The following is a 17,830-nucleotide window of genomic DNA, read 5'->3' as shown; positions in this document are numbered from 1 at the left end:
GGTAAAGGTTTTCCTACATGGCAGGATACAAAAATAGTTGACACATTAATGTTAAACGCAAAAAAAATGGGATCAGGAGCATGTTTTCTCTCTTTTTTTTCAATCAATCAATCAATCAATCAATCAATCAATCAATCAATCAATCAATCAACAATCATTTTTTTGTCACAAGAGCCGAAAGTAATACGTTAAAATCAGAATACAGTAGTTAAAACTGTCATCTAAATTCAAACATTTAATCATAACAAGGAGAAGAAAGACATTCAGACATATTAGCATCTCTTTTTTTCTAAGGCTGATAGAAGAAAGTATTGAAAACACGTGAGCTGTGTTTAATCCAAGACCAAAAAGGATCCTAATGTCTATGTTTTGCTGATAATTTCAGCAAAAGTTTCTGTTATGTTTTTATTCTCAGCAGACTTTCAGGCCTTGTAAGTAGTTTATAGATAGTATCCAAAGTCTCTGATCAATTCAGTACATCCATCTGTTAAGATAGATGTACTTAAGTAATCTAATGAGTCATTAGTCAAAAGCCATTAATTCAGTGTGCCTTCAGATTTGACTTCAAGACTGTGTTGTCTCTGTAACGCGACATTTCAAACAGAATTTTACAGACACAGTCTGGCCTCATAAAAGTTGTAACCCTGAATCCTGTCTCCACTGATTAATGCTATTTCAAAAAAACAGTCATTAAAAAGATAAGTGTTAGCATGACATGCTGTCAGTAGCACCTAGTGTTGTCTTAAAAAATGATCAAATCACAAAAGGAAACTGAGCCTTACCTGGGTTGTATAAAAAAAAAAATTAAAAAAAACCCTTGTTGTGCCTTCAGAGTGACTGACTGTCACTTTTGTATTGGCCCTGTATGAATAGTTAATGTGACAGCAAACAGTCAATCATAACACTGCTCAGCTTTGCTCACTAACTTTTTTTCTTTGGTCTAACTTCAACACACTTTTATTTGTCTACATCTACGTGTGTCTCTCTGTATTTGTTCAGGGTCAGGCAGGACAAGATGGGGTTCCAGGTCGACCAGGAGCTGTGGGAGAGAAGGTATGATCACAGAGATGCATGCAGGATTTTTTTTTATTGAAGAACTCAGAGCAGGTCCCTTTCTTTGGAGGCTGCCATCATACACAGCTACAGGACGACCATACGTCCTCTTTTGCCCAGACATGTCTTTCTTTTTGGTCATAAAATTAGGTCTGGGGGATTTGATGAAATTACCTAAAATGTCTGGGTTTTACTCAACTTATTCTACAGACCAAGAAGAGTGTTTTAGTCCAACATCTGCAAGATATTGCTGTGTATTATTCCTATAAACTGTACCTTTAAATCCAGTTCAAAGAGGGAAAAATTAAAGGTATTCTTGCTGACCAGTTTTTGTATTTGTCACAGTTTAAAGTCCAGAGCCCAGACACATACAAGCACAGACAGGAACAGTGCAGAGATGATGAACTCCTAGTATGGGTTTTTTCGATGGGGAAAGTGTGTGGACAGAGTGAGCAGGGTGTTTGAGGAGGTTTATGATCTGGGAAGAAGTAAACAATAAAGAGCTAACAACAGGTTGTTTTTATACACACCTTATCGTCTCATTTTATCTCTTAATGCTGGTGTTTTATCATCCACTAAAAGATTGATCACTGTATAAGAAATATTTTTTTCTTTTTTTTCCTTCTCTTAATCCTTAGGGTGACCAAGGCTTACCTGGCCCACCAGGACCAAAGGTGATATAACCTTTAAGCCCAAATAAATGGGGGGGTTTTTCCCAAAATAAAGACATTTCTGATTGTTTTTCACTTCCTTACCAGTCACATTCAGTGCTAACCACGCTCCTTGGGAATTATTCCTCCTCTGTTTCTCTGCAGGGTGAATGTGGGTCTGTGGGTAACGGTGGAAACTCAGGGCCAGCTGGGCCACAGGGACCAAGAGGCCCCTCAGGTCCCCCGGGCCCACCTGGCCCACCTGGACCTTCAGGAACCAAGTACTTTGTAGAGGTGAGATCATTTTATTTAAAACTTCATGTTAACACATACCAGTGTGTTAGGTTCAGTTCAGTAACATCAGACTCTCCTTTGTTTTCAGGATATGGAGGGATCTGGGAAGAGTGAGATGCTCATTGGAGCTGGAGGCAGAGGCTCACAGGTCAGTGCAGGAGTGTGTGAAAGGAAGGGTTCAATGTAGGTTACATGTGTTCTGTTGTATATAGAAAGCAGGGTTCCTGCAGATCCTTGAAAAGTCTTAAAAGGCATTGAATTCTTTATTCTAAAAATAAGGCCGGAATTGGCATTAAAAAGTCTTAAATAACAAATTTCAAAAGTCTTAAAAATTTGAACACATTGGTATGATTTATGTTAGTTTGAAGTAAAAAAAATATTAAGTAACATTTATCTATTTTTCTAAATAATTTCCTGATTTACTCTCGTGGCAACATCGCAAAGTCACAATAGCGGAACTAACAAAACGGTGATGTGGTTGCACCAGGAACTTTTAAAGCAGACACATGTCTTGGTTCTACCTAGGGTGCCTGGAGAGAGATAAAAATGAGGAAAAGTTGGCAAAAAAAATCCAAAAGTGGCTTAGGAAAATTGATTATGGCAGCAAAATTGATAAATAAATTTGAAATTAAATTTCAAAAACCATGAAAAAATTACAAAAATGTTTGTGACAGTGGCCAAAAGAGATGAATGGGGGCAAAATAGGCATAAAGTTGTAAAAAATGGGGTTAAAAAAGGTAAAAAGTGATGTTTTATGTAAAATAAACAAAGGGTTAAAATTGCCTCTAACCCAGGTAATTCATGTGGTGTTTTTGTTAGTTTTGTTTGTTTCAATTGTGGTTCGTTGTTGACTTGTTTTTAAATTTGATGTCCAACGTCATTAAAAAGTCTTAAAAAGTCTTAAATTTAACTTGCCTTGAGCTGTAGGAACCCTGAGAAAGTGTCTTCTGCTTTTTTGTGTGTTTATTTTGATTTGTTTATTTTTCAGGGCCTGCCTGGCTTACCTGGACCACAGGGACCTAAGGTAATCTCCTTATGAGAGTTCACAAAACACACAGGTTATGCTTACAGAACACTGTTAGCATGCTGTTGCTAGTTCAGCTAGTATATTGAATTGTTTTTTATACCTGTAAAAGTATACTCAGTAGAAGTCCTCTGGAAGACTTTTGGGGGATGAGGGGTAAAACATCAGTTGCCATTTTGGACCAAGCTTTGAATTATTTTACTTTGCTTAACTTTCTATTTTTTTTCAGGGTGAGGATGGAGCCATGGGCGCTCCTGGGGTCTCCGTCAAGGTATGCTGCACTTTAAGGGAACTTAGATTTACAAGTAAATGTTCAATCCTCTCTTTGTGACCTAGTTAGGAATAAATGTCAAATAGATGCGCTTTTTGATTTGTGTTCACTGATAAAAACTGTGAGGGTGGTCCTAGAAAAAATGGTATTGAGCAAGGAGATATGATATAGAGACTGAAAACTTAATAAAAAATGGACTACACATTAAGTTTACTACTTCAAAGAAACATTTTACAACAAACCACTCATTAACTGCCGTCTGTGATCATAGGGTGAACCTGGAGACCAGGGACCACCAGGCCGTCAGGGTCCTGCTGGACTACCAGGAGCCAGAGTAAGTTAAGGGTGATACCCACAAAACGAATGTGTGGATGTTTCTTGGTGCATTTGAGGTTTTTGGTTGTAAGATAGTTTTTCCCCTCAGAGAGTAAAAATGTCTGTTCATGGATGTTTACATACCTGGTCATGGTCAATCAGCTAAAGGATCAGACAAGGTCATCTTTGCAATCGTGGGCATTACTTGTCTGCTAATCTTATTACACATTTTTAATTAAAATACATTATTATTTTATTGAAATTTAAGTCACATATTGTGTTCTCAGCCTATAAACCTCTAAAACTGGTCAGAGCTGCAGTGTGAGTGGTTTTAGAGTGGTTTATCTGCTGACTGAGCATAAACTGTCAGGTTTGATGATTTTCTGTTTTCTTGCCTAAAGACTTGTTGGTTATTTGAAATGTGAATTTCTATTTTATTGACTGAGTAATTAGTTCTTGTTTGGTAATACCAAGGATATTTGTAATTCAAGCACACTTGCCTCATTGATGACATATAATATCTTGGCATGCCAATGCTAATATTTTAAGAAATCAGTGTCGGATATTTCTTTTCTTAGTATTTTTGAAGATTTCAAGTTTGTCAGCTGTCAGACAGGACTTTACAAACATACATTTTATTGTTGGAGCTTCATCTGCAAGTTAATTTAGGCAGGAAAGCAACAAAGAAATCCCTCTGCTTTTACGCTTTGATCTCTGCCTTTGCTCTGCTGTGCTCAAACATTTATTCTGTCAGCTTATCTGCATCTACCTGCTGGTTTCAATTAATATGTTTAAGATTTATCCCATCAGTCATGGATTGTTTCACACAAATAGTGTTCTGCTGCTACAATAAACATTGAAACCATTAAAAGTGAATTGACAGACCAAACTATCTAAATACAAGTTTCAAGCATGAGGTTATCAAAAGTTACACTGCAAAAACTGAATTCTTATCAAGTGTTTTTGTCTTATTTTCAGTAGAAAATTCCTTTTTAGACTCAATATGAGCCAAATTCACATGAACAATCCAGAAAAATGTCTTGTTTAAAGTTATTTAAGGACAAAAATGAGGTCTGAATTGCTCGTAACCAGTAAAAAAATCTGCCAATGGAACAAGAGAAAAGTTACTTGTATTAAGACATTATTCTAGTCTCAAGGAAATTTTCAAGCAATTTTTTCTTGTTCCATTGGCAGATTTTTTTACTAGTTACAAGCGATTCAAACCTCATTTTTGTACTCTGATAACTTGAAACAAGACATTTTTCTGGATTGATAAGTTGAAAGTGGCTCATATCGAGTATAATAAGACAATTTTTACTTAAAAAAAGACAAAAACACTTGATAAGATTTCAGTTTTTTGCCGTTTAGCCAGCATCTGCAGAGAGGGGAGTAAAACAACTTACACCAGCCAAGCTAAACATTTTTAAAATGTGAAATACTTCAATGCAAACTGTAGTGTGCATTAATTTGTTAGTGTTTTTGCAAGAAAGTGTTGGTACTGACAGCCTTTTTTATAGTGTGTTCTGACAGGTATATAATGCTTACTCATGGCAGATAATACTTAAATTGTACCATCTCTGTTTGCACTTCTCTCATGACATTTGTCTTTTCTCTTACAACAGGGGGCCAAAGGAGAAAAAGGCAGCCAAGGATCAAAGGTAGGGTACTGAACATAAAGAAATGTCTGAATACTCAAACGTCTGATGAAAAAAAACAACATGTAGAGCAGATTACAGATTCAATTTAAAACTTCTTTACATTTAATGTAATGGTGCAGTGATGAATCTACCTATCTGCTCAGCTTTAAAGACGTAAGAGAGAGTTTCACCTCATGTTCAGCTCCATGGATGAAACAGTTTTGGTTTATCCCTCTAGCACACAGAAACACATGTTGTTTCATTAGTAAAAGACCAGAAGGTGGTCAGCATTACATTAAACAGGTGGCCGACACATTGCTTAGTTGAACAATAATGTAGCTCAGTATCAAACACAGTCTGAGAGTAAGTTGTCTTAACAAGTGAAAAATTTCTTTTCATAACTCTGTTTCTAAATTCTGCTTCTCTTTATAATTTCCTGCAGACAAAAGACTGATAACTCTCTGTTTTGTCATCTGAAGGGTGATCGAGGTGTTGATGGACTCAGTATCCAGGGACCACCAGGGCCTCCTGGACCTCCTGGAACTATCATCAATCTACAGGATGTACGAAACACAGTAACACAGCCACAGCTTCAGATAAAAAGATTTATTTTTGATGTCACTGAAAATCTCTGAAAAGCTGATAACTGTGCACTCACTTAACCTTTCCACACTCTGTCTGCAGCTCCTCCTCAATGTCACAGATGGTACCTTTAACTTCACAGAGATCAGGGGACCACCAGGGCCCATGGTGCGTAGCAAAAACCTGTTCAGATGATGTGAATGTGTCTTTTAAGATGTCACCAATTTTCAGTCCTTTTTTTGACATCAGAGCGCTGATCTGAGCTAAAACAGCAGGCTTTAAATGTGTGTTATTTTTTACCGCCATGCTTTCTGCTGTCTGTGCTTTCTGAAGCTCTCTGGCTGCAGCTGTGTGTGATGATAACTTGTCTGATAATTTCATCTCAGATAATTAATCCAGAGCTTCTGCTTTTACCTGCACCTGTGTCCATGCATATGCAAGTGTGAGTGAAACTGTATTTTCGTGTATTTGCTGTGTCTGCATGTTGCAGGGCCCTGAAGGCTTGCCTGGCAGAGCTGGATTTCCTGTAAGAGCATTTTGCATCATTATCTCATGCCGTAGCACCTTTGTGCTGTATTCAGAGAAGTTTTATTTTATACAGTATGTTGAGGTTTCTCAGCAAAGTTGCCATGTGCAATGTACTAAAAAGCCATATAACACTCTGTTTCTAATTTTGCTTTTGCTAACTTTGGGCTAGAATGGGTAGGTAATCAAAGAGATATCACTTTTTTGGTTTCAACTTTGTAAAACATTCAAACTTCATCTCATTATTCATTTATCTCTTGTCAGGGCCCCAGGGGACCAAAGGGAGATGTAGGCCCTACAGGTGCTCAGGGACCATCAGGAACCAAGGTGAGAACACCATGAAAGGCCGCATACAGGAATCTAACTAAGTAAAGACACATCATCATTTGACATAGAAAAGAAATGTAAAGAGGGGGTATTCTTCTCTCCCATATTTTTGATGTGGGTATAAAGTGACAACACTGGATGTTGGTACCAAAGCACGAAATTTTAATGGGACTTGTTGAAATTATGAAGTCATCACATAAGGATCTCCTAACTGGCTCATGAGATGTTGGAGGAGCAGCCTCAAACACTAAGGTCTGCCCATAGTTCTTGTCCCGAACAGCCTCCAGAGGTCTGGCCAATCAGAGGGAACAGGGTTTGTGGAGCAGTGAGCCTTAAAGAGACAGTCGCTACAACAAAGGGTTTGAGACAGAGGCTGAAATCAGGGTTTTCTAGAATGCCAGCATGTTTTTGAGCCGTAAAGCTTCTATGGGAGTACCAGAATGGCCTCTAAACAGCGCAATACCCACTCTTTGAGATGAGAAGGAAACTCTGTGCATTCAGGTATAAGAAACTTCTGTTTTTTTCACGCCCACAGGGAGAGAAGGGAGAGCCCGGGGTGACCATCGCTGCTGATGGATCCCTCTTATCAGCACCACGGGGCCCTCAGGGGCTCAAAGGCATCAAGGTACTCCAGAACTGATCCCCTATACATCACATTTTAACCAGTGATGCATTTCATGGAGAATTACTGTCTCTTTTTATTTGTGGGTCATTGATACGGCTCTGGTCTTACTCGTGCACTGCACACTCTCAGTTTTAGACACTGACGTGTGCTATATGAATGTCAGTCTGAGGACAACCATGAGATGGCAGACACAAGAAGGAGAAAATTAAAGAACTAGATGCCAGCTGGACTCTCTGGCAGTAACAGTTTTAGCATCAAAACTACAATACTTTTTTTTTCCCCAGGTTGTTAAAATGTGATAAATTTGGCAGCTACTGTGAAATACAGTAAACTTTTAAAATGTTATCCCTCCTGCCATGAACTGTTGTTAATTCTGAAATCACTTGCCCCCTCAGATGTTGATAGTACCATGAAGAAGTCACAACACATTCCTCCTTTTTTATTAAAAAAAGAAAAAAAACAAAAACAAAACTTAGCTAAACCAGAAAGAATATTTTTTATTACAGTTATTTGTATTAGTTCCCCATCACATCAGACTTTATTCTCACTGTAATGCTCTGTCACTTTACAGGGTGACCGTGGGTTTCCTGGACCTGCTGGACTTATTGTGAGTTTATGAAATGAGTAAAAATATCAATGTTTTTGGATAAAGTCTTTTTTTTTTCTTTTTTGTTAAATGACAAATTGAAAACAGGTCTGAATGATGTCCACATCACTGTCTCTATTTATTTCAGGGCCCTATGGGACCAACTGGACAAAAAGGAGAGTATGGCTTCCCTGGCCGCCCAGTGAGTACCTGTTGTGTTAATTATCTGAATGTCGGGGACCCTTTGTGGGTGGGATGCTTATAACCCAAAAAGTAAAATGCTACATGAAATATTGTACAAACTCATGAAGAAATGCTCCAAATGCCAGGAGAATCAGTGTTTTGTTTTAAATAGCACACAGTGTTTATAACCTAAGTTTCTTTCTTAATGCAGGGTCGACCTGGTATGCCTGGCAGGAAAGGAGACAGAGGAGACTCTATTGGCCTTCCAGTAAGACTGTGAAAATAGTTTTAGATATTTAAAATGAGCCACCTTCACCTATTTAATACCTCCATTTTTTATTCACTCTCCATCAGGGACCCCCGGGTCCTCCAGGCCCACCTGGACTCCCAGGACGAATCATTGGGCTGAACGGAGTAAGTTTCCGCTTTCTACTTTTCATTTCTCAGATTTAACACTTTCAGTTAATGGACCACGTTTGTGACAATGAAGATAATGCTGATGCTGAGAAATGGCCAACACTTGGGGTTGCATATCATTTTTAGGTTATCTAGCTTCTCTTCTTGTGTTTACTCTGCTTCATTCCAACAAATACCTGATGTACCTTCCTCATTCAGTCTGACCACGCTGCTCTTCTCTGAATTTTAAAGACAGTGTTTCCGGTGCGACCCAGACCGCACTGCAAAAAGGGATCAGTAAGTCTTGAGTGGGACCATCTGATTGGTCTGTTTTGGTGTGAATTCAGATCATCTGGTGGTTCTGTCGCTGTGTGGGTCTAGCAGCATGGCAGCTCTTTGGTCTGTGCTACAAATACTCCTCCCACTTTTACCACCTCTTCTTTTACCTTCCCCTCAATTCTCCTCACCCCCATCCTTTCCTCATCATTCTTCAGATGGCTACATGTCTGTGGGTCTGGACTCTTTTCATCAGGCATCAACATTCCTCATGTTTAAAAATGAAGGTTGTGTCCTGGTTGCAAAAGTGACATCACTACATACCTTCTTTAAACCATCCTTTACCTAAATCTGACATGGCTGAGACCATTTTGGAAGTCCACTATTTACACCAATCAGTTCACTTAGAATGCTCAGGATGAATGTAATGCCTGGTGTGAAAGGGAATCTGAATCTGAATCCTGCTTCATGTCGTTACTCACAAACATCCTCATCAAGGAAGAGGAACCTGTGTGAATCTCTGACAGACGTGAGGAAAAACACAGTCAGCTCCACATCTCCTTTACTATCAGTCAGTTCAAAAGGGAATCCTTGCCCTCTTTGACCTCCTACTGATTTATTTGAAAGGGTGGTTGCTTTTTGATTGATTGTTTTTAAAGTGGGATCAATCAAACTGAAATTTCTGGTGGGTTTTGTTATGTGGGAAGAAATGTTTATGGGAATGTGTTTTCTGGTGACACTGCAGTTTCTGCTTTGCTGGATTCCAATCAAGTAAACCTGTGAAATAATTTTACATGAAACTCCAAAAACTCAAGGTTGGTTTATTGTATTTCATGGGACAGGAATTCTGATTGGAATTTGGCAGCTTTCGTACAGTTTGGGTTTTTGGTGTGGTGACGGGCTCCTCTGCTAATATATGGAAGTGAAGAAAACTGATTTCCTGTCATGTAGGCCACTCTTAAAAGACCTTCAACTGGGGTTTGTTTTTAAATTAAGAGCGTGCACCTCCTGTTTTAACCCTGTTTAATAACCTGTCATATCTTAACAACCACAGCCAGAAGAGGGCTGTATGTGCTGCTGTGTGAAGCATGGATCTGTTGTATTTAACTGGTGTTTGTGCAGCGCTGGCAGCATTGTTTTAACTATCGACATACTGTATGTCTGGTCTTTTTCTGCCATAACTGAACTTCACTCCTGTTTTGTGTTGTTTTTGTTGTCGTTTGAGTGAATTCAATATGTGATCAGCTTGTGCACATCTATTCATGACCGTTGACAGTTGTGCCTGTGTGTGTAGGAGTCAGCAACAAGAGGAGATTCACTTGGACTTAAAGGAGACAAAGGAGACGTGGGGTTACCTGGAGAGCCTGGTACACCTGGTAAGAACTTGACTTATCGTCCTTTTTAGCTCCTGTGAGGAGTTTTTTTTCTGTGAGCTACAGAAGTTAACTGAACCATCAGGGACAAAACAAGCTTTTATTAGGGCTATCATTTTAACGCGTTAATTAGATTAATTAATTACACCGCAAATTAACGCGTTATAAAAATTAACGCAGATGAATCTGGATCCCAAACCCGCGGGGCGTTCAAAGACGCACTTATTTTCAAATGTCTAGCATTTACAAACCGTTTGTCCTACATGGAAAAAGTGGTGTTCTCGTCAGATTTTCAAATTTCCGACGGTCCCTGAATGTATCACACCTGACGTCAGCAACATGCTTTGAACCGGGGGAAGAGAGAGCGCTGTTAAGGGGGACTGCCGTCCACATCTTGTTTATTCACACGTCCTTTTTGAAAATCTGCAGAAAATCAACCGTTTGCTCTGGCTCAATTCTGTAAAAAACAGATAATTCTACACTCTTTACTGCATCAAACAAGCCCTGAATGATTGATAAATGTCTTGTATTTAAATCTAAAGAATTCATTGAAAATTTCCTGCCATCTTCCTGGTGTCATGTTTCAGCTTGGGGCTGCTCTGCACCAATGAGCAACATTTTGTGTGTTCAGAGCATGTTAAACTGAAAATACTTCATTTTTCTTTGATCCAAGACTTGAATAAAGTGTTTTGTACGTAGCTCCTCACAGTTTTTAGCCTTTAGCCCTGGTTCTCCTGACCTCGTAGAAGTATAGAAGCTCATATTGCAGTGAAAATTGAGTCCACATCGATTAAAAATGTGACAGAAGCAAAAACCGTCCTAAAAATCAAATCAGCTTATTTTAGGTGCAGGACTGTGTAGATTTTGTAAAGATAGAACCATAAAACTTATTTCATTTGTTCCCTATGCCTCAGGGTACCAAACAAGGTGTTGTATATATTCCCACCTTATTTTTTAATGTTTTTTAATGTTTTTTAATGTAATTTTAATGTCCTGGAATTCAAATTCTTTATTTTGGGACCTTAATCAGATATGAGATTAAAATGCGATTAATTAGGTTAATTAATTACAAATCCTGTAATTAATTAGATTTTTTTTTTAATCGCCTGACAGCACTAGTTTTTATCATTATCATTTTATGTTTTCGCAGCTAATTTTCTCACTGAGAATACATTTGAAGGTTAAAAGACAAAGGAGTAAAATGATTTGTCAGTAATCATCACCTAGTCATTTACAGAATCATATTAGCAGAGGGATCAGATATACACTTTGTCCACAGAAGGGGCCACTATCAAAACAAGTTGAAATTACTCACAGGGACTTAAATTCTTTGTTTTGATAAGAGATGCATGCCTCAATGATCTTTTATAATTTATGTTGTTTACTCCTTCCCTCAGCTTCTGGGTTTCCTGATGGAATTGTGGTGAGTCCTGTTTCATCAAACACAGACACACATAGACTTAACATGTTGTGGGAAAGATAAACTGATCTGCGCAGCCCCACAGGTGACCAGAGACATTGCTGATTGGACAAACACGGTGTCTGTCTTTTTGTTGTTTTTGAAATGTAGGCACGTAATTCTAACGTATTCTCTTTCATAAGAGAACATATCAGTGCAGCGCATTAGAGAAAAGCCAACAAATGTGAAAAATGTCTACATACATTATTAATTAGAAACACAGTGTACAGAACATTTCAGACTCAGCAGTTGTTTGAGGTTTATTTTAGTACCTCTGATTTCAAGATTGCTTGCTACATTGTCTTTAACTTCACAATTCGTGACCACCAGTTTCTTGCAGCAACACACACAGTAAAAATAAACGAAAAGCTCATATGGAGGAAATAAAAGTTGTTATTGTTTTCAACGGTAGTTTTAAGTATCTCTATCAAGACATTTTTACTTGAGAGGTCATCACTTTCGGTCTTGCATTGTTTTCCTTCTTGTTGGTGCAGCTGGTGATAGAAAAAAAAAGAGAAATATCATTTATTTATCTGTTGAGAAGATCTACATCTAATCCAAATGTATTCTCGTACAGTCTGTGGTCAGTCTCCTTTAAGTTTGTCTTTTTTATCTGTGATGTCTCAGGGGGCAAGAGGTGATCAGGGATACCAGGGTCAGAAAGGTGAAAAGGGTGATGGTGGTCTCCCTGGTCCTCCAGGACTGCCAGGGAGGTCAGGACTTGTGGTAAGTGTTCATGATGGTGTGCTACTAAAAATATCAGCATCAGTTATTATTCAGGTATCAGGATGATGCGTTGCTCGTCGTTACAGTTGGTTCCTATCTGAACTGCTGTTGAAACACATAGAGGATTTACCTTAGTCTGATTTTATCATCCTGTAGGGTCCAAAAGGCGAGTCCATTGTGGGTCCTCCTGGCCCTGCTGGTGCTGCAGGTCAACCTGGAGCCCCTGGGTTTGGACGACCTGGCCCCCGAGGACCCCCTGGCCCTGCAGGTCCGCCAGGACCTGTCTCTGCACATGGATCAGGTATGTGGTTAAGGGTCAGGGAAAGGAGCCCATAAAAGTTAAACACAAGTCGCAGGCGTGTGTGTGTCACTGCATGATGTGTTTGAATCTCTGATGTGTCATCCTCAGCTGTCAGTGTTCCTGGCCCTCCTGGTCCTCCTGGACCACCAGGATCTCCAGGATACGCCAACCCGGTGAGAAACCTACCACTGAGCAAGGCACTTGTACTCCAGTCAGACTCCTCCCTGAATAAAAACTCTTTATATTGATTTACTGTGGAGCTAAGGTCGGTTGGTGAAATAAAATGTCAAGCGTAAATAAACCTACAGAGAGTAAAATAGTCTTTAAAAGTGTCCTAAAGGCAACACACTGATGTTGATCTGTTTTTTATTCAGGTGACTACATACAAGACCTTCCACGCTCTGACCAGAGAGACCCACCGAGCTGCAGAGGGGACACTGGCTTTTGTTCCTGAGCGAGGAGGAGAGCTGTACATCAGAACACGTAACGGCTGGAGAAAGGTCCAGGTAAGTTTCAGTCAGTGACAGATATTCACCATCCTCTCCTTCTCTTAAAAGAGGAGAGAAGTTCTCTTAAAATATAACACGGCCTTAAACCAGATTGTCATATTCTCTTTCAGCTGGGAGAGCTGATCCATTCTGGGGCTCAGTCTTCAGCAGCCTCTCAGGCCCTCAGCAGGCCTGGAGAATGGAGCAGACAACAGAGGGCTCACAGTCAGGTGTGTGCATGAACACACACGTACACACACTGTACATGCGTCAACTGCAACACTCTTATCTAATTCTTTTTTTGTGTTGTTGTTGTTGGATAGGAGCTTCAAGATAGCAGTCGAGGATATCAGCCCAGCTACAATGTGCTACCACAGACCTTCAACGCTGTGCCTGGGGTGAGTGTAACAGACTCATGTTTATGGGGCCAGAGAGACTCACATAAATGAGGAAATTAAGCTGGTTGTAATATTTTATCCCCACTCGTAACCTCTGTGATCATCTCATACTCTCTTTCCTAGCTCCATCTGGTGGCCCTGAACGCCCCGCTGAAAGGAGACATGCGTGGTATCCGGGGCGCAGACTTCCAGTGCTACCAGCAGGCTCGCTCCATGGGGCTAACCGCCACGTACAGGGCCTTCCTGTCCTCACACCTCCAGGACCTAGCAACCATCGTGAGGAAGGTCGACCGCACTGACATGCCAGTGGTTAACATGAGGGTGAGGAGGAGGCTTGGATTAGCATTTACAGTTTTATCTAAAATGAGAAATATTTCTTTGATTAAAATATCCAAGAAGGGTACTGATGTTATCTCCTCTCCTCTCTTCTCCTCTCCTCTCCTCTCCTCTCCTCTCCTCTCCTCTCCTCTCCTCTCCTCAGGGTGAAGTTTTGTTCAGTAGCTGGACATCCATCTTCTCTGGGAATGGAGGAACCTTCAATCCGTCCATACCCATCTACTCCTTTGACGGACGTAACGTGATGACTGACTCCACATGGTGAGTGTTTGTGATCAGAAAAAGTGAAAGCATCCATGTTCAGGACATGAGTGCTAGATAAATTTGACTTTTTAAAGTAACAAGGAAGAGAAATTTCAGTGTAGTACAAACAAAAGCTTGGTACTGCTTTTAGCTTCAGACCTGTGTCGAGCTCTCAACACCTGCAGTTTGCAGTGTACAGATTCATTTTACTGACCTGTAGGGGTGGGAGAAAAAAAACAAAATCGAGATAATGGGATTTTTTGTTTGACAATGCCAAAATCTGGGTTCTTTACCAAAAATTTTTTTTTTTCCAAATTCAAATTCTACATTTCAGTCTGTGTTTATAAACTGGATTGGAAAAAAAACACTTTTCTCCAGCAGAGGGCGAAATGTTTCTCTCTAACTCACATGATGTGCATTTTATGGGAAAATATAGTTCCTGATATAGTCCGTAGACATTATTATCATCATTTAACTTTTTCACATGCTCTTGTGTTAAAAAAGCAAACCAAAAATCGCAATATCATAAATATCAAAGAATAGCAATTTCAATTGAATTGGTACCCCAAAAATAATAATAGAATCAAATTGTGAGAATATCATATTGTCCCAGCCCTACTGACCTGATTGTCTTTTGACTCACTCCCCCCTCAGGCCAGAGAAGTTGGTCTGGCACGGCTCCAGTACTGTGGGAATCCGTCTGACCACCAACTACTGCGAGGCGTGGAGGACGGGTGACATGGCTGTGACGGGACAAGCTGCGCTGCTGCAGACGGGACGACTGCTGGGACAACACACCCGCTCCTGCTCCAACCACTACATCGTGCTGTGCATAGAGAACACATATGTGGGAAACACACATCAAAAGAGGACCTGAGGAGGTGCAGGAAACACAAACACACACACACACACACACACATGCTTACACACACAAATGCATGTGCTGGGAGTGCAGGTGAGAAAATGCTAACACAGTGCACATACAGTACATTCAAAATGAAGTGAGAGGAACATGCAGGCACATACAAACTCTGATCACATCACTGCAGAGAAGTCACATTAAAGTTCACAGACAAGAGGCACTTGTGTTCAGACATGCAGAACAGATACACACAGACACACGTTTTCATGCAGAAGCAGGCACCTAGCACACTCAAGTTCATCTTAAGTACATACTCTGATCAAACATGAGCATCTGTCCCAGTCTCGATTATTTATTTCCACAGTGTTGCAGCGCAGAGTATCATCAGACAGGGCAGTTTGAGTGAATGTCAAATAAAAGTTAGCATTTGTAGCAGTTCAGCTAAAAACATCTGTTCTAGTTTTTCATTTTCCTTTCAGTTGAACAGTAGAAGTAGATATCGTCCATAATAATACCATAATGTATCCCTGTGATTTTTATGTATATTTTTTTAATGGAACAGAGGTTTGAATAAGTAGAGTCCATTTAAAAATCTAAGCCCTGTGACGCATTAACGTGACAGAATTGTAATTTCATGTGATGCTGAATGTGCTCTGCCAAGGGACTTAGCTGGATTATAATTTTAGAGTCTTATACGGTGGCAGACTGGGATGATAATCATTTCAGCAGCTTTTTCAGTGTTAGTAATTATGGATTAGATCCAGGACAAATCCTTAATCAAGGATGTGTTACTTGGGATCAATACACATTTTGTGCTCCAGTTGGTTTCTATACAGCAGAGGCGCCATACGTATGTGTGTGTAACTGCGTCAAACAAAGCTGTGTTTGTTCTTGGTTATATAGCATACATTTTCCAGAGCATCAAAGCAACTCCGTCATGTGACTTTTTAATTTTTGGAACAACACTAGAACTCTTTGGTAGAGAGGAGGAAAACACGCCAGACTTTTACTGAACATGAGAGCCGTGTGTAGGGTTTCTCAAGTAGTACTTTTGGTCCATGAGAGATTCATTTCTACCCATAAGTAATCAGCACACATTTATCGATTATTAACAATCGCTATGTGACGAAGAATGACAAAGTTCTCAGCACTAAAAAGGCAAGCCTCATAAAGAAAAGGAAAAAAAAAAAAAAAGCAATCCAAAGCAAAAAACAAAAGGTAGGAAAGAAACAAGATCAACAGTTGGTTAATAAAAACAGGATAGAATTAAAGTGTCCATTTATAAAAATCAAGTTTAAAAGGACATCACCTGACTTGAATACTCAAACAAAACATCATCACAACATGAACCAACAAAATCAGGCCATTGAGTGCTCATGTTATTAAAAAAAGAGCCTCAGACTCTAGACAAAGTATCCTTTTCTTTCTGTCGTATGGTTGCTAGCAGAGTCTGCCAACCACAGCATCACCTTTTTTCACCAGCCACTCATAAGCCTAAAAAAAAAAAAAAAAATTATTCCAAGAACTATTCAATCCCAGCTATTCCCTCTGAATCCGTTAATAGAGATTAAACATGCAACATGAAAGAGAATGTAATAAAACTGACGGCGCCCTCTGCTGAAAACTTGACTAACACACTTTGATTTTTTTATTCTATTGAATTACATCTGTTGAATGACATTCCAAATCCAGTGTTATGAATGATTTTCTTGACAAATCAAAATCCAACATTAGGAGTTATTTAGGATGATATGCAGGATAGTATTCCCTTTCTTCTGCTAAGTTTATCCCCATTGCGTGCAGAACTAATCACAACATTCACGCAGAGCTTTAGCATTAGTGTTAGCGTTGAATCAATGTGTGATGATCACTAATTTATACAGTAGCAGGACATAGTTTGAGATTAGCACACGCAGATTTTGATGAAGTTGAATTGTGTATAAATTTATATATGTGTGCGTTGTTTTTGTCTCGATGTTGTTTTTTACTCTGTAGAGGTAGCTTTTGATTGTCACACACTAAATGACTCATGTATTTCTCCTCTAACTGCTTCAATTGAGTTGTAGATTCATTTCTTTGCCTGCAAAGATGAAACAGGCCAGACTGATGGCACACAATGTTTGAAGTATTCTGTTTTCAGTGTAAGATTTTCTGGTGTTAAATCATTATGTTATTGTTCAAATGAAACTTGAGGTTCTGGGGAAAGAAAAGTTTGTACTGACTGATTGGTGCTCACTGAATAAATGTCTTTTGTGTGTTTTTTTTTTAAACTTGTGGTGTCTTTTTTTCATTACCACTAGTCTCAGTGCATCAGTCTGGTATCCTACTATTGAATGTCCCAAAGGGGGCGCCAGAGTTTCACACAAAGTGCTTTCAGACATTAAAAGTGTCCCATTGCTGTTGACATCTTATATCTTATCAGTGTAATCCTGCAGAAAGAAGGCGTCGTGTTCAAAAATTTCTGATCAATATTTCAGAATTCAGGTGTCCTTGTTGACTTTAGGTATCTAGCCTATTTAAAAGACATGATAAATAAACACATAACATATGAATCAAAAACTCCCAGCACTCTGTTTACGGTGCCATGAAGTGAGCTTGGTTGTCATAACACACATCAGCTGACCAACAGGAAGTTCCCCAGCTGTCAGGGAAATCCTCAAGTGTCAGGTTCAGATCTATGTTTAGTATCCACCCCCCCCCACCCCACGCTCTGACGTAGGGAGTGAGATACCTCACTTAGGGGTGATTCAGGGGCAGGACATGAGCCAGCAGTTTCAAACACAGAATTTAGAGTCTTGATACCGATTTAGTCGTTTTTTTTCTGGCTTCTGTATAAAGCACAGTTGTCAGAAGGAGTGCTGGAAAGGTTATAATAGATCAAACCAGTTACAGGAAACTCT

General features: G+C 39.5%; 1 protein-coding gene across 1 annotated transcript in view; it reads left to right on the top strand.

Moving 5' to 3' along the window:
• The window catches only part of col15a1b (collagen, type XV, alpha 1b), a 37,095-nt gene extending 19,916 nt beyond the window's left edge, over positions 1-17,179 (top strand). The window contains exons 16-44 of the mRNA XM_074688794.1: positions 1,000-1,053; positions 1,692-1,727; positions 1,869-1,997; positions 2,086-2,145; positions 2,986-3,021; positions 3,251-3,292; positions 3,564-3,626; positions 5,230-5,265; positions 5,724-5,807; positions 5,929-5,994; positions 6,317-6,352; positions 6,616-6,678; positions 7,214-7,303; positions 7,875-7,910; positions 8,038-8,091; positions 8,284-8,340; positions 8,427-8,486; positions 8,721-8,765; positions 10,039-10,120; positions 11,515-11,540; positions 12,204-12,302; positions 12,459-12,603; positions 12,712-12,776; positions 12,978-13,109; positions 13,223-13,321; positions 13,415-13,489; positions 13,613-13,810; positions 13,971-14,086; positions 14,723-17,179. Coding sequence (XP_074544895.1) covers positions 1,000-1,053; positions 1,692-1,727; positions 1,869-1,997; positions 2,086-2,145; positions 2,986-3,021; positions 3,251-3,292; positions 3,564-3,626; positions 5,230-5,265; positions 5,724-5,807; positions 5,929-5,994; positions 6,317-6,352; positions 6,616-6,678; positions 7,214-7,303; positions 7,875-7,910; positions 8,038-8,091; positions 8,284-8,340; positions 8,427-8,486; positions 8,721-8,765; positions 10,039-10,120; positions 11,515-11,540; positions 12,204-12,302; positions 12,459-12,603; positions 12,712-12,776; positions 12,978-13,109; positions 13,223-13,321; positions 13,415-13,489; positions 13,613-13,810; positions 13,971-14,086; positions 14,723-14,945 — 2,307 coding nt within the window. The 3' untranslated portion in view covers positions 14,946-17,179. The remainder of the gene's footprint in view (positions 1-999; positions 1,054-1,691; positions 1,728-1,868; positions 1,998-2,085; positions 2,146-2,985; positions 3,022-3,250; positions 3,293-3,563; positions 3,627-5,229; positions 5,266-5,723; positions 5,808-5,928; positions 5,995-6,316; positions 6,353-6,615; positions 6,679-7,213; positions 7,304-7,874; positions 7,911-8,037; positions 8,092-8,283; positions 8,341-8,426; positions 8,487-8,720; positions 8,766-10,038; positions 10,121-11,514; positions 11,541-12,203; positions 12,303-12,458; positions 12,604-12,711; positions 12,777-12,977; positions 13,110-13,222; positions 13,322-13,414; positions 13,490-13,612; positions 13,811-13,970; positions 14,087-14,722) is intronic.
• The last annotated feature ends 651 nt before the right edge of the window (positions 17,180-17,830 follow it).

This window comes from Halichoeres trimaculatus, unplaced genomic scaffold (genome assembly GCF_033239565.1).
Source record: "Halichoeres trimaculatus isolate MK-OKI-2021-1 unplaced genomic scaffold, fHalTri1.1 fHalTri1_scaffold_15, whole genome shotgun sequence".
In the NCBI taxonomy this organism is placed as follows: domain Eukaryota; kingdom Metazoa; phylum Chordata; class Actinopteri; order Labriformes; family Labridae; genus Halichoeres; species Halichoeres trimaculatus.
This window is presented reverse-complemented; position numbering and strand designations above follow the sequence as displayed.